At 40.4% G+C, this 16,690-nt stretch overlaps 1 protein-coding gene across 1 annotated transcript in view; it reads right to left on the bottom strand.

Annotated features, from left to right (window-relative positions):
* The window catches only part of LOC147334742 (endophilin-A1-like), a 60,283-nt gene extending 44,094 nt beyond the window's left edge, over positions 1-16,189 (bottom strand). The window contains exon 1 of the mRNA XM_086274629.1: positions 15,923-16,189. Coding sequence (XP_086130755.1) covers positions 15,923-15,967 — 45 coding nt within the window. The 5' untranslated portion in view covers positions 15,968-16,189. The remainder of the gene's footprint in view (positions 1-15,922) is intronic.
* Positions 16,190-16,690: the final 501 nt, after the last annotated feature.

Here is a 16,690-nt window from a genome sequence, read left to right as displayed (position 1 = left end):
TCCAAAAACCTCTCATGTTTAGCTGTTTTCCACTTTTTCTTTGGTCATTTTAGCTTTTTTGGCCAGGGTGAAGGGAGTATCTGCCATCAAACAAGAAGACAGCCGCATGTAACTACGACGGTGTTTGCTAGTTCACCTTACATGCATTAATGTAATAACGTGGTTAGCCTACTCAACGTAAATTACACACGAACAACATTAAGCTACTCACGCAGAGAAGAACGGCTGCTGCCATCATCATCCTCATCATTTCTGCTACACTGGCAGGGCTAGGGGCCAGGACTCTCCTCTTCGGGTTTTTGGGGGATGTTGCTAACTCGGGTCCGATAACAGGCAACCCACCCGCAGTAGATGTGCTCGATGTGAGGTCTCGCAGCAAGCTATCAAATACGGTGCATTTCTCGGCTTTTAAAAAAAATGCTATGCGTCGCCAGGTGTTTCATCAGATTCGAGGAGTTACCTTCTTTGACAGTATCAGCTTAAAGCACTTGTTGCAGGCTGCTGAGTTTGCATCTTTTGCTGTGAAGTACAGCCAGACTTTTGACCGCTTCGCCTTGGGCATTTTTAATCTGTAGCTCTGCTCTAAAAGAATGTACGTACCTGGGCCCGCCTACTACGCTTGCAAAGGTAAAATGATTGGCTGGAATCCAAAGTGTATGACATCTCAGGAAAAAAAAAGCACCGAAATAAAGCACCGAAATGTGCGCTGCTTTTCGGTCTGGTTGCCATCATGGCACCGGATACCGGTACCCATCCCTTGTCGTTAATAGCAGTAGCTCACTGAAAGAGGAGAATGGAAACTGTCCTTCATTTTATTTGCACTAATAAATTCAGCTCCGTCGCAGCTGCGAGCATTGTTCATTGTTTTCTTCCACATCATTAATATCAGTGTTTCCTAGAAATATTGTGATATAATTTCAAGGCCAGATTGCCCACTCCTATTGTAGATGATGGAATTTATAGTGATACTTTTTCAAAATAAAACCCTCCAGTTCATCTTTGGATGTTTTAAGATTCTTTAAAGTGATGAGACTTTCAAAATAAGAGGCCCCAAACCAAGTTGGTCCATTTTAGTTACTCTGTAACTATTATCGGCTATCTACCTTAGCCAACCGGCTACATATGTTTAAATTAATAAATATACTACATATACAGCATTTATATTGATACATATATAGCAGGCCAGCAATGATCTCACCAGTTTCTGAAGAAAGAGTTAAAAGTGCGTTCCTTAAGCTGTTGTAGATAACTGTGAGGTGCATATTTAAAATGTGGACTGTGACCTGTTCAGCCTGCTCTTTTATTTCCTTATTTTAGTGTAGCTAAAGCAACATGTTAGTTCTACTTCTAGTAATTAGATTATTCAGATGTGTTAGTTTTTGTCCTGTTTGTGCTTTTTAAAAATATGTCTTACTTTCCCAATCTGTAATTAAATGGTCAATGCTATTCTTAAAATGTATGCTAGGTGGAAAAAAAAAAAACTATGAAATACATAAATCAGAGTGATGGTATTCAAATGAACTGTTATTTTTAATTCATTTAACCTATACTTGACCTGATGGTTAAATTGCAGGCATCAGATCAAGTAAATGTGTTGGTGAGAAAAAGTGGTGTGATTGCTGTCAGCTGGTAATAATAAAAATAATAAACAAAGAAAACCTCACGATTAGATACAAAAACGGATACAAAAACAAGGACGTGCTGATTTTTTGTGGATTCTGGAAGATTTTCACATTTCAGTTTAGAAGATTTCAAAGTTTTTGTCATCATCTGTTAAACAGATGTTTAACATTTAAGACTCTTAATCTGGATCTTAAATTGTTTTTTTTTGTTGTAAAGTCTGATGAGTAATTTTAATTAAATACAAATGAGCAATTTAAAATCATGGAGGTCAAAATGACAGCACTCGTCTGTTTTCCACACTGTAATATACAGCATATTGATTACACCCACACAGCCTGAGGTTCATCTCAGCCAATGGGATTCATTCTGCCCCAGCTGGAGCTTTGCCTCGGGCAGCAGAGCTTCTGTCTTCTTCCAGCTTTCATTGATTTTAGGCTGAATTCCCTTACAGTGGCTGATGGCTGCAGCCACATCATCAGCATGCAGTGAGGAGGTCAAAGGTCAAATTGATGAAGTGACTTGAAAACAAAAGGAAAGGACACGGAGACACGCGGGTCCTCTGCTCACGTGTGAAGCCCTCAGGGACAATCAATTATTGAGCGAGCCAACCAGAGCTCAGCCTGGCCTGTGTGTGTATGTGTGTTTGCATCAAGCCTGCCTTCACTTCACACGTGTGTGGTTGCCAGGACAACACGTCCCTCGAAGGGAGAGAGAAGCATGTTTGATCAGGAAGCAACAGAGAAGCAGAGACAGACTGATTAACATCCTTTTTATCCTCAATCTTTGTTCAAATTCACATCTTTATGTCTTATTAAATCTGATTATTGACACATTATTTTCTATTTCCTCATTTTTTTGAGTGTCCTGTCACCATAATTTGAATTTAAGAGAGACAAACTGTGCTCCCATCTGCTCCCACTTAATAGCAGCTTCTTCAATCTGCTCCATCAATCCTCTTCACCGCTTTCTCTCTAATTATCTTCAGGGTGCTTCCTGTGTCTTTCTCTTCTTCTATCATTCATCGTCAAATACAAGTCTAGGGTCAACACAAACAGAGACTGCAAGCTGAAAGAAAAATGTGGAAAGAGAACTACCACGCAGTGAAATACAAGATGAATTCACTATGTTTCCACAGAAAATAAATACCTCATTGTGAACTTTTATCAACATAACCGGGACGATCAGAGATCATTCTGAACCTCAGCCTTTAAGGAAACCGAAAATCCTCAAAGAAACTTGAAGCACCCATTCATTTCCTTTACTCTTGATGCAGAGCAGGGCTGTGGGTTCAGAATATAGTGAATATAAGTGTAATAGCCTGCAAACATAATCTCAGGACCATTATTTCTGAATTAGCTCATTGAGTGTTTCATTCATAACAATCTCACAAAAGACTTACTTTGCCACATTAACAGTTCAAATCTCTCAAATATTGCATTTAGATTTATGTAGAACAAGGAAAACGCAGAACTTACTCAATCTTTAGTATTACTACTACTAACAATAATAATATAGTAACATAACTGCAAGGTACACGCAGGCACACACACAAGAAATATTTCAATACTTCCTTAGGTAGAGCAAACTATGAAAGATGACTATTTTTAGGCTCTTTGAGGAAATGCTTTGCTTCTGGTGCTGATCAAATACGGTTGCTAAGGAAGGCAGCCACTGTTTCCAACTGCTGAGATACTTTCTCTGGTACAACCAGACAGACAAACTTGACACTTTGTAGGCACATTAAACTGTGTTATCTTGTTCATTTAACACTGTCTATTACTGTTACAGATGGGCAGGACTGATAACATTTACTACACCTGATATCTTTTGATATGAAAATTTGGAAAACAACACTGAGGGCAGCATATAGACATAATGACTCTAAACTGTAACACTTAGTTGGATACTCAGCAGTATTGATACTAGGAGTGCCGTATCCACCTCATTCAGCTGATGCACAACTGGCAGGTGCACAGCCCCTCACCTCACTAGCAGCTGAACACATTCAACATTTTCATTTTACACAGCTATCATCGACATTAACCTGACCCATGATCACATGTTAATGTTAGCCACTTAAAATGATCAGAAAACAGAATTTTATTTATGTAGCCCATTTAATTTCATGTAAACTCAGTGTGCTGAACATGAAAGATAAAAACAACTGATGTGGGTCTACAACATGTAAATTGACTGATTCTTGTATAGTGCTTTTCTACTCTCTTGGAGTACTCAAAGAGGTCTATACAACATGCCACATTCACCTTATCACACAAGCACTTTCTTTCTAGTTAGTGCTTCCTAACTACATACACACATTCATACTCATACACACATTCATACTCGGAGAGCAACTTGGCGTTAGTATTTCCAAGGATACTTGACATGCAGACTGGAGGAGCCAGGAATCAAACCACTAACCTTCCGATAAGTAGGGGACCTGCTCTACCCCCACATAGCTTATAACAGTAAAAAAAAAAAAAAAAATCCACAAATCAATGAAAAGCACATGTGCACACACACTGTTATTAAGTGTGCAACTGTGAGAATAAAAAATGTTCTGAGTCTGTCAGTGGGCAGCTTGTTCCCAAGAACAGGACCACAGTAATTGAAAGCACTTTGAACACACTTAGATCCAACTCTAATAAAACAGTTCACAGACCTGCACCTGATGACCTGCAAAATCTAATCAGGTTATAGAAACTGAAGAAGTCAGAAATGTACTGAGGGACCAAACCACAGAGCTTTAGAATACAATAGCATATAAAAGAATAACTTCACATAAATAGTTAGACAACAGGAATGAATAACAAAAAAGAGGAATATATACAAAATAAGAGGAAGACACACATTAAAAGGACAAGTTACAAAGTGCCTAAATGTAGTGCAAAGGACTTGGTCCAAGTATAGAGTCTGTGTGGTAGTGGTCTGAGTGACTGTGGGTGGGCAGGAGTGGGGTGTGGGGGGATAGTGTTTGTTTACAGTCCAAATGGCCCAGAGGAAGAAGCTGTTTGTGAGTCTGGAGGTGTGGGACCTGACTGACCTGAGGCACTGTCCGGAGGGCAGTGAGTCAAATATGCAGTGGGCAGAGGGCAGGGGTCACCTGTGATGGTGCTGGTTTTCCTGAGACAGGAGGATCTGGTGATGGCCTCCAGGGTTGGTATAGGGCAGCCAGTGATTCTTTGGACAGTGTTTATTACCCTCTGCACAGCCTTCCTTTTCTCAGCTGTGGCCCCTGCGTACCAAACACAAGGCAGTAGGAGAGCATGCTCTCCACTGTGGAGTGGTAGAAGGCCAGCAGCAGCTTCCAGTCCAGGTTATTCTTCCTCAGGACATGAAGGAAGCGCTGCTGCTGGACCTTCTTTACCAGGACATTGGTGTTGTGGGTCCAGGTGAGATCAGTGAAGATGAGGCAGAGAATCTATTATGAAATACTAAATGGATTTAAAGGTAGTACTGAACTGAAGGTCAAATTTCCATGTATGCGTAAGGACGACTGCATTCTGAATTACCTGTATGTAGCAATACTGCTGCTAATAAGGATGTAATATGATAGTAGTTTATTATCAAGCCTATGCGGAACATGTTTCAACTGAAGAGCTCAAGGAAAGAAACAGTGGCTAAACCAAAGAAACATGGCAGAAAACAAAAAGGGGAGATGAAAAGATTACCTTTGAAGAAGCAGGTGGATTCATTGCAAAAGAGTCTACTGCCACAAAAGAGTGAGGGAGCCTTTCATTACCTTTGATTACCTTCGTATTTTCATTTATATAAATTCCTGCCAAATTAAAGTCAACAAAGCCTATAACATTCTGTGGTCATGTTTCATATCGAAGGTTTACCTGTTGTAATTTTCATTAATCATCAACTATCAATCCCCGTGTCCCTTCCCATTAAAAAGTCTTCCAGAAATGACATCTCGGCAAGATTAAAGGGAAATAAAGCTGTCGATTCACAGGTTGATCTATGTTCCATCACTTATGGTCACGAGCTCTGGCTAATCACTGAAAGGGTGAGAGTGCAGATGCAAGAGGCAGAAATGAGTTTCCTCTGAAGAGTGGCTGGGCTCTCCCTTTGATAAGATTGTAGTTTGGCTATCAGGAGGCCACTTGTTTTGCGAATCATTGTAACTAGCAAAGATAAACAAATGAAGATAAGTGCAAAATTTTTCTACAATTGGAGCTAATGCAATGAAATCTCAATCTTATGTGTACTGTAATGGGTAAATTTGAATAACAATTAAGTATGCTTGTATCTAAAACATGCAAAATTACAACTAAAATGGGAATTTGTGCATCACTGAGTGGCTTATAATGGCTATAACCATCAAAATCTGAAAAGTAGAAATAACTGGAGACACCTGTTAAATAAAACAACAAAATATTACTTTAAAATGCCACATTTCAAACAATTGGGAATACTAAATGAATGAAGGCAAATTCAGTGAAGGATAAGTTAAAAACCAGGGATGAAGATTTAAAACGTATGAAATTATTAAATGAAAGGCCTGTTTATGATCTACTTCCTCTTTGATCTTTTGTTTATTGTTCTTCCTCTTTCTTTGACGTTTGTACAGTTGGATATCGATCTCTGTCTTCTCTCCCTCTCTCATGTTTTATTCAACCGTTTAGACCGAGGTGTCCCATTCCCTGCTTGGCGGCCATCTTGGTTGGTGGCACTGCGACTTGGCAGTTGGCTTCACACTGCCACTGCTTGCTTAGCTCAGCTCTGATTGTTCTTTTCCCATCTGTTAAAGCACACACACACACACACATGCTGGGATGTGTCCCAGATTCACGTCTCAGCAGGCAAAAAGTTCAAATCAAGTTTTAATGTTCCCAATTCTCGCGTGTGATTGGCTCACACACCCCATGAGCAAGAAGTGGAAAACACGAAGGTTTTTTTTTATGCTCTCCATTTGAAAAATTTTCTGCTTGCAAGGTTTCTGTCACAGATAAGACGAGCCTGGTCAAATGAGGTGAACAGATTGTTGTTAAAGCTGTCGCAACATATGACTCATCTGTTGAGCTCTGCCTAATTCATTTTGCTCTACAATCTCACCTCAATTATAGCTAAAATTTATATGTTAACCTTTTAATCTAATTTTTGCCTGGAGCCTATCCCATCCATTGTAATCTGCTATACACAGATTTAAAATCACAAGCTAGCCTCACGTGCATGGACTGTGGTTGGAAGCTGGAGTATCAGACAAGAATCCATGCAGGCACAGGGAGAACCTAAAAACTCCATCCTGGATTTGAACCCTTGACCTACTTGTTGTGAGGCAACAAGATCCACAACACCAACGCTGGAGTACCAAAACCTGCAGTTTCTTCTAACAGCTTCTTGACAATGGCTCCAAAAGTGAGTCAATACCAGTTGACTCCTGTTAGAGCAGAAATAAATGTGTTTACAACCTCATACAGTTTTACTCTCTTAAGCTAGTTTTGCTCTCTGTCTGACATAAACCATGGCTGTGAACTAGATCATGGTTAATAACAAATGAATGGAGGACGTGGTTTTTTTTCGAAGGATTTTCACCACTATATCAACCCCTGCAGTTAATTATGCTAATCAGTTTCAGTGAGTTAAATTCTGGCATTTTATTAGTATTTTTTTTTTTTTAGATATCTGTGTCTATGGCGAATAACTAATATTTCTGGGTGTGCCTCTAGTGGCCAGTGGATGAATTTTGTCCTTTATTTTTCTTACACAACATTAACTTGACATTCCTGAAATGAGACAGAAGCTGAAAATAAACAAACACATAAGTCCTAATTTCATAATAATGTGCTATGTCTTTTAATTTTCTGAGTTCAGACTTTCCTCAATGTGTTATTTCTCCTATTGAATTAGATTTTTCCAACCTGCTATTACTTAGTAAAGCAGCACACTGTATTGCCGCGCTGCTGCATGTAATCATGGGTTATTATCTCTCACCTCTGCAGCTCAGCATCTACCCTGTCGCTCAGACTCGGTTCTCTCTGCTTTGTGCTTGTGTGTTTGCACTCTGCCTGGTACAGCCATGAATAAACCATGGCCGTGAATGACATCACAGCAGTCAGAGTGTCGATGGTTAATCAGCACCAGAGAGATGACAAATCGGGTTTATATTTCAGTTTACACACAGAGAGAAACTCATAGATACAGGCAGACAGACAGTCCCTCTTTTCTGGTTTCCAGAGTTACGGGTCTCTGACGTCTCGTGCTGCCTGCTGCCCCCTCACTTTCCAATAACGCCTACTGGTGATTCACAGATCTATTTCAGGCCTCGCTACCTGCCTGCTAGCCGTCGACATCTCACCTCAAAGATCCGTCACCACCTCCAATCAAATGGGAAATTCATATGTGACAAGTCAAAGGTGTTTTTAAAGAAACACCTGTAGAACCTGGATTTATAACTGAGACAATACCTCATTCATACACTTAGCTTGTGATCCACCATACACAGCAACACAACATGACAAGTTCATTCATGATTTTAGTTTATTTTGACTCAGCCTGCTTCTGAAAATAGTCACTACGGCACCAAATGTCAATAATCTGCCACTGAAATAGTCCCGAACAAGGATAATACTCAGCTTTATTCCAGAAATAAAACTGTATATTTACAAGTCATTTTAAAAGATTTCCATGTTGAATAGAACAGAGAGTCCAATCTGAAATTACTGGGGGCTAAACTCAACACATACTGATGCTTCTGCTCTTTTTCTATGTAGCAACACCAGATTTATCTTTTAAGTTTCCCTTTAATCCTCTGCTTCCATTTTTAATTGTTTGCCTCCTTTAAAATGTTTTAGGTTCATAGAATTGTTCTCCATCCAGAGTTTCATCAGCATTGTTCTTATTTAGCAGTTACTATCTCTGAGTTGTAACATCTGTACACTACACTAATATTAAAGTACTAGCTTACACAGTCTCTTAATCTTGAATTTAGGTATTTTCCAGTCCCACTGCCACAAATGCCAGATGCCTTTCAACATTTATGAAAGAACAGGTTGTTCTTAAGCGCTCACCGAATTCAACTCTGGTACTGTAACAGGATGCCACAGTTGCAACCAGTCAGTCTGTGAAATTTCTTCCCTTAGATATACCACGCTCAACTCTAAATGGTGTTACAGTGGTCCTTCGCTATAATACAATTCACATTTCGCAGCCTTGCTGTTTCGCATTTTTGGAAGTTTTTGTGTGTGTGTGTGTGTGTGTGTGTGTGTGTGTGTGTGTGTGTGTGTGTGTGTGTGTGTGTGTGTGTGTGTGTGTGTTTATAGCCCACTGTGTTCTGCATCCTAATTGGTTGTAGACCACTGTTAATCCATCTCGTGCCTTGTCTCCTGTACAGGACAGAATGCATTTAGCTTGTCAAATTTACAAATTTGACAAGCTAAATTACAAAATCTTTGATCACTATCAGTGTGACTTTGAAGTGCTGTACTGTATGTTTGTAAGTTTTCTCAAAAAGACACAACAATGTCGATGAAACATTTTGCACCATCAAAGACAACCGCCGGTGCCTTTGGGTTCATTCTATCTCTGGACTTATTTTTCTACGAAGGTTTGAACTTTGAGAGTGTTTAAACAAGAGTGAAAAGTGTGAAAATGTTCGTGCCTGTCGGAGAAAAGTGTATAAAGTGTGTAGTGAGGGGTTTTACAGCCTTGAAACATCTATAATAATTGTAAAAAATAAAGTTGGCTACTTCGCGGATTTTACCCATCGCGGGTTATAGAACGTAACTCCAGTGATAAACGAGGGACAACTGAACTGCAAAACAGAAGTGTTTAGGAGCCACAGCAGCTCATTCACAAAGTGGCAGGTCATGTAAAGTTATAGAGCACAGTTGCTGAGTGCTGAGGAGCATTATGTATAAAAGTCAACAACACTCTGCTGAGTCAGTGACTCTGGACTTCCAAACTTTCTTTGGCATTAAAATCAGCACAGAAGCTGTGCTCTGGGAGCTTCACTGTGCTGGTTTCTATGGCTGGAAGCCTGACATCGCCACATACAATGCCAAGCCCTGGATGGAGTTGTGGAAAGCATGCCACTGCTGTTCTCTGCAGCAGTGGAAATGAGGAGTCATGTTTCTTTATAGAGCAATCATCTGACGAGTCTGATGAATGTGTTTGGCGAATGCCAGGAGAACGTGCCTTAAGGTTTAGTTCCAGTCAAAGGAAATCTTAATTCTTTAGCGTACCAAGATAAGATGGCCAATTCTAAGCTTCCAACTTTGTGGGAACAGTTTGGGGGAAAACCCCTTTTCTGTTTCAGAGTGACTGTGACCAAGTGACACAGCAAGGTCCATAAAAGCATGGTTGGATGAGTTTGACGTGGAAGAACTTAAATGGCCCTCACAGAGTCCTGACCTTAACCCCATTGAACACCTCGGGGGGGCTGTGGCTCAGGAGGTAGAGCAGCTCATTTAGTAATTGGAAGGTTGATGGTTTGCTGGCTGCACCATTCTGCTGGCCAGAGCATCCTTGGGCAAGATACTGAACCCAGACTCACTTCTGCTGTGTTCATTGGACTGTGAATGTTAGATAGTAAGCAGTTTGACATAGAAAAAAGTGCTTGTATGAATGTGTATGTGAATTGAAGAATAAAGTATGTTGAATGCTCAAGTAGAGTAGAAAAGAACTATGCCAGAACCAGCCCTTTCAGTTTTGGATGAACTAGAACGAACAATGAATGCTTTGGGAGATTGAGATCCAGGCGCTCGTATCCAACATCAGTGTCTGACCTTACAAATGCTCTTCTGGATAAGTGGGCACACTCCAAAATATTGTGGAAAGCTTGATGGGATGCCATAAGAGCTACTGTAAGTGTAATGGGTAGAAAGGTTTTGTCCATACAGTGTATTTATACCCTCATATATGATGAGGGATATATGGTGGATGATCAGAGAATCATGTATAAGAAGATCACTTTTTACTTTGCACACATCTTTACAGCCTGCTTAGATATCTGAAAGGTGAAAAACAGCCTTCGATAAATGAGTATGACACGAGTACCAATCCAGAACCAGCCAAGCCAGCTGGTCGTCTCTTTTGGATAGACTGTGCTACAAAGAAACAGAGACTGCCTTTGGTGCACCAGTTTCAGAGTTAACGCTGTCCTCTGGAGCTGTCTGAACATGCAGGACGCCCTCCGTCTCTGTTGCTGTACTTTTTATTTTTGCTTTTTGCTCTGCTCTGCTGCAGTGACCCAGTTTCCCCCTCAGGGATCAATAAACATCATCTTCTCTCTTTATCAGCACCCGCAAACGCAACGAATGTGTAGGAATTTGTCCCGATGACAGACGAGACGGAAAGCAAACATGGACAACATCGATCGGCTGTTTTTGTTCCTCTCTCTCTTCCTCCTATTTTATTTTTTACACTTTTTAATGACATTAGTGAAGCCCTCGGGGTCAGATTACTGCATGAAAATGTCATATTAATAACATTTTCATTGATTTCGACTCTCTTTAAGAACAGTGGGAGGCCCAGACAAGCACAGACACACATTAATTTACCAAAGAAGAGCAAAGATAAGAGTAATTTGTGTGTCACAATTTTATTTCCTCTTCTTTCCTCTCTGGTAATCGTCTGTGATGTCTCCAATTTATGAACCTTAACAGCGCGTGACTATCCAAGTGTTTATAGCACCACTACCAGCTACAGCAGTAAAAGTGTCTTACAGTGACTCTCTGCAGACACTTAGCTGTTAATATTTCTTGCAAAATAATCGGAATAAGAGCTGTTTTAATAAGTATAGGAGCAGCAGGGGCATCAGCTGCATTAGTAAGAGCGGTAAAAGCAGCAGTAAGAGAGGAAGTCCTTTTAATTTATAGACAAGTTAGAAGTTGTTTGACCACTTTGAGTAAGACTAGAAATGCACTGTGCAACTGTGGTCTTTCCCCAATCACATATAAAAAAGATACTAATTGGTACTATGCATAGAAATTCTGCAACATTTTTCACAAAGTCCATTTTTGTAGTGTGCAACACTGTCAGTGGAGGTTAAAGACTGGCCTCTGAAAGGTACAAACCACAAGCATTCAATGAAAAGGGGAAGCGCTCCAGTGACAAGCACACGCTAAGCAATTTGTTGTTCAGCTTGTTTCCCGATGACACTTTGACTAGAGGAGCTGGGTTATTATAACTCCGACCTTCCAGCTTCACCTCCTGAGCCTCAATCGACCCGTACAACTGAAGGTACAACTGGATACTCGGGTTTGTTGACCTGCTCCTGCCGTCATCCTGCTGCGAGATCGCCAATAATTAATAACCAACCACTGTCCCTGAGGAGGGCTGTGGAGAAGGGTTAAGTGTACTTGTTAATTAAACTGTAATTTAAAGTCAAACCAGATTAAAAAACAAACCACACTTCCTTCTGTTTTCTCTAACTCTGGATCAATGAAGACACTCTACACAGATTCATTAATGTCAAAGAGGAAACAGTACGAGCCCAGGTCTGCAGGGATTGTTTAAATGGACAGGTGTTGACATGAATGGTATCAAGGCACATTGAATCTGGAATCTTGAACTAAAATAATTAATCTAACAATTCTGAGAACAGGAAATGAATGCATTCATAATAACAAGCTGAAACAAACCCCCACAGTTACTTGAGAGCTAATGGCAAATCAATCTGACCATCTTTGCTGCCCAAGATCTTTATCCCGCAACACAACCTTATAATTTGCTTTACTTTCACAGGGTCAAACACTTTATTGCAAGGATTCTACAATAATACCGAGAAAACAGAAAAACCCAAACAATCACATCGGCCCCTTTGACCAAATGATGTGGTGACAGTAGGGAAGAAAAACTCCCTTTTAACAGGAAGAACCCTCCAGCTGAACCAGGTGCAGGGAGGAACAGCGGTGACTAGTTGGAGGTGAAGGGAAGAAGATTGGGCCCCAACCTTAAAGCGTGGTGTAGTTATCAGCAAGCTTGGTGAGCTTATGAGCAAGCCCCACCAATAAATGAACACTAATAATAACTACAGATTAATAAAATACTAGAACTGATGGTGTGAACCACACAGTGGAGGAAATTTGTTATGTAATTCCATTAAAATGGCACCACAGATGTAGTGGAGAGGTCCACTTCCACGATTTAATTAGTTCAGGTGAGCTAGCTGTCCATTAAGAGCCCCGCCCTGTTCTACAGTTTCCAAATGTAGGAGCTATGGAAGCACAGTTATTATGAAAGTGAAACCATCCACAGGGGCTAACACGGTTTTTGTAACCAGGCTCTAAACATAGACACAGCCTCAAGTGGAGGCTTGTTGCTTGGGCTCTAGGGCTGCAGCTATCGTTTATTTTAGCAATCGAGTAATCTATTGATTATTCCACCAATTAATCAAGTAATCAGATGAAAACTATTTTTTGTCTTATTAATGAGCAATAGTAAATATTCAAGAGAGAAAAAACTAGTCTTTCAAAATGAACTGCTTATTGGTTTCCATTTTAGAAATTGCAATTTTTAAACGTTTAACTGCAACCAACATCTCAAAAAACAAAATAACTAAACCCTTTGACTGTATAAACGCACCATATTAAATTTTTTTTTTTTAAAGAAAACATTTTCTTAAATGGAAAAATATATAAAAAAAATCTCAAGTACAGTCAAAGGTCAAATCAAATATAATAAGATAAATAAACAATCTGAACTAAGGCATAAATATTTACCTTTACTGTCTATTTTTAAGGTTTTCTGACATTAATTGAATTTTATTTCAGTTTTATTTAGCGGCAAATCACAACAACAGTCACCTTAAGGCGACTTATATTGTAAGGTAGACCCTACAATAATACATACAGAAAAAACAACAACAATCATATTAGCAAGCACTTTGGCGAAAGTGGGAAGGTAAAACTCCCTTTTAATGGGAGGCAACTTTTTTGTGCTGCTGAAAAAATGGTGTAGATGTTAATAATTAATAATAATTCAGTGTCCAACAGACAGTGTCCAATTTGATATTGTTTCACTTTCAATCTGAAAAATGTTACGAAAGCTTTGCAATACACCCTATGCCCTTCTTAGACTCAGCTCTGTTCGCTTCCATGTAAAACAGGACAGCTGCTGTCAGCCTTCAGGAAGCTGTCTAATTAAACCAGTGTGACTAAGTTAACAGTTTTGTATATTTTAATACAACTTCTGGAGGCTTACTGCTGATTTTTCTCAGCATAAAACAAACGGTGGTGGATGGAGGAGTAAAAAGTTTGCTTTTCTTCATGTTGGAGTTTGTTGATCAGGTGATTTAACGAAGGACTGAAAATGTAAAAGGTGAGTGCAGGAACACCGCTGATGTTTTGGATGTTTTCCTTCACTCGGCCTGAAATTTGGGGCACTGTGGCCTTGATGTTGTTCAACTTTTTAATCATACGCTACTCCTAAATACATATCTATTGCAGGTCTGTTTTTAGTCTCAAATGTAGGTGAAACACTCTAGTTTACATAGTTTATTACATCAGGGTGCAACAGAGCCATGCGTTAAACTAAGCACTGAAGCAAAGAATTTGGGTCAAGAATTTATTTAATCAAATTACTTGATGAATAATTGCAGCCCTAACAAACTTCAATATAAGGAACCCGAGTCCCCCCCTCCTCCTGTCCCTTACTATTTTTCACACACATGACCATTCAGCTCAAAGTCCTGCCACTTTTCCATCTGCAGCCTCACAGAGCTGCCAGCACGACCGACATCACTCCACAGCCGACATGATGAGCGAGGAACCCTGTGGGGAGGAGGCCGGACGGACAGACGCCGGGTCATACAGGTTCTGTCTGTCTGTCTGTTTGTGCTTCACTCTTTGTATTCGTCTCACATTCAGATTCAACCACCAGAAAACAGGCTGAAAGGTTAAAGCGGTTCCCCCAAAAGCCTCCAAACAAAAACATGTCAGCAAGTGTTAAAAATAAATCCTAATCATTAATGAAACTGAAATCTGAGCCCGAGTTATGATTACGCTGTAATGATGGACAGATGATGGAGGGCGGTAGGAGGTGGATGTGAAGTGGAAAATGAAAAATGGAGGCATGATGATCAGAAAAAAAGAAAAAAAGATTAAACAGAAGGATCGATGGTGAAGAAATCTAGGAGCAGAGGATGAGTGTAGGAGGAAGAAAGAATAAAGGAAACATGGATTAAAATGATGATCAGAGGGTGGATGAGGGGATGTTAAAAGACAGAAAAATAGCACAAGGAGGGGGAGAAGTGAGAAGAGGTGGAGGAACGTCTCAAAGAACAGGAGGATGAGGAAGAGTGGAGGAAAAGATGAAGGGAGGACTGAAAAACAGATTTAAAAGTAAAAAGAGAAAGAAGAAAAAGAAGCAGAGGGGATGTTCAGGTGTCTAAAGCTAAAAGATGTTGGGTTGGTAATGGATGGATAAAAAGAAAAAGAAGCGTGTGGAGAAGGAGACAGGATGGGAAAGATGGAGTGATAGAGGGATTGGAGCAAGAAGAAAAAGATGGAGGGATAGGAAGGAAAACAGAATGTGGATGGAGGGATGGATAAGAAAGAAGCAGAGGATGGAAGGAAACAGAGGAGAGATCAGGAGAAGGAGGTGATGCAAGAGGCACAGAGAGAAAAGGAGGGATGGGTGAAAGATGGAAAAGATGATAGAAGGAGGACAAGAAGGAGAAAGATGAAGCAGCGTTATAGAGGAGGGATGAATAACAATAACATGAAGAGGCGAAGAAAGTGTGGAGGAAGAATGGAAGGATGAAGGAGAAGGAAGAGGATGATGAAGGAAGTTTGTATTTTAGAGGTATGTAGATTTTTTAAAAAGGATGAAGGAAGATGAAGAGGATGGAGAGATGGCGGAAGAAGAAGAAGATGGAGGGATGTGAAGGAGGAAGGAGGGAATTCCCTGTTGCGTGGATCAACAGCCAATCAGCTGCACACACACACTTTCAGCTCACACAGTGTTACATAACATTACATGCAAACCTCTCAGTGTGTGTGTGTGTGTGTGTGTTTGAGGGGGGCATACCCCGCTTTTAATTCACACAAAACATCGCGAGAAATCTGAATAGTTTACACATAAATCTCGTTTTTGTCTGAGGAAAATAATCAGACAGTTCTTTACACAAAAACAAATTTAAAAACATCTGAATGAGGTAAAATGTAGATTTTTAATACTAACTCGCTGCTTTTAACGGAATAAACGTGATTTCATTAAAGACTAAAAGTGTTTTTGTTGATATGAGTGGATTTATGTGCGTCCACAGGTTTGTTTGTTTTTTTCCGCAGAGAAATGAAGGGAAACAGGAAGGGAAAGGGAAACAGGAAGCGGGTCTCTCGCTTCTTCTTACCTGGGTGGCTTTATGGAACTGCTTCTTCAACCCCGCGACAGACATCACTTCAGCGGCGGAGGCAGCAACCACAGAGAAACGGTGTGTGAAATATTTATGTGAAAGCTGCACGGACAGCACGGAGCCTGGGACGGGAGCGAGGTGGAGCCCGAAGAGACGGCGGTAAATCCTCCGGTTCGCTTTAAAGTCGGTACTGTCCGCTTATTGTGGAGGAAAATGTGGTGGAAACACGAGCCGCTGATCGCCAAACCAAACCCAGCTGGATCTATTTTCAGTCAGAGAGAGAGAGAGAGGAGGAGAGGAGGAAGAGGAGGGGCAAAGATCCTCTAATGAGAAAATGGATCACACCAGCCTCTTCATGCTGGCACTAAAAACTCATTTCATATTTATGATCTTATTCTTTTGCCCTTTTGTCCACCAGTGATGTGATGTGCTTATAAACCAGGATGTCCAGCTCTCAGTTTATGGCTCATGGAAAACTTTCTCTATTCAATCACATGCTTGATGAGACCAAAACTAAAAGCTGGACTTCAATGGGAAAACAAGCTTGTTTAGTCTCAACATAAAGTTCAGCCAGAGCCCAGCATACAGCTCATGTGTTTGATTTGGCAGATGTGCACAGATGTGTCAGTGTGACATCATGAAGAGGTTTAGCAGTGAAGCAGACTAACGGAAGCTGGAGTTTTACGTTCATTAAATCCCCGCAGCTTCACAGGACCCAGAGGTGCCTCTCCAAAGTGAAACATTTACATAAGTTCACACTGTGGC

Source organism: Aulonocara sp. 'chitande type north' Nkhata Bay, linkage group LG3, assembly GCF_057382095.1.
Source record: "Aulonocara sp. 'chitande type north' Nkhata Bay isolate Kocher_YH1m ecotype deep benthic linkage group LG3, A_spYH_male_GT1.1, whole genome shotgun sequence".
Taxonomy (NCBI): Eukaryota; Metazoa; Chordata; class Actinopteri; order Cichliformes; family Cichlidae; genus Aulonocara; species Aulonocara sp. 'chitande type north' Nkhata Bay.
This window is presented reverse-complemented; position numbering and strand designations above follow the sequence as displayed.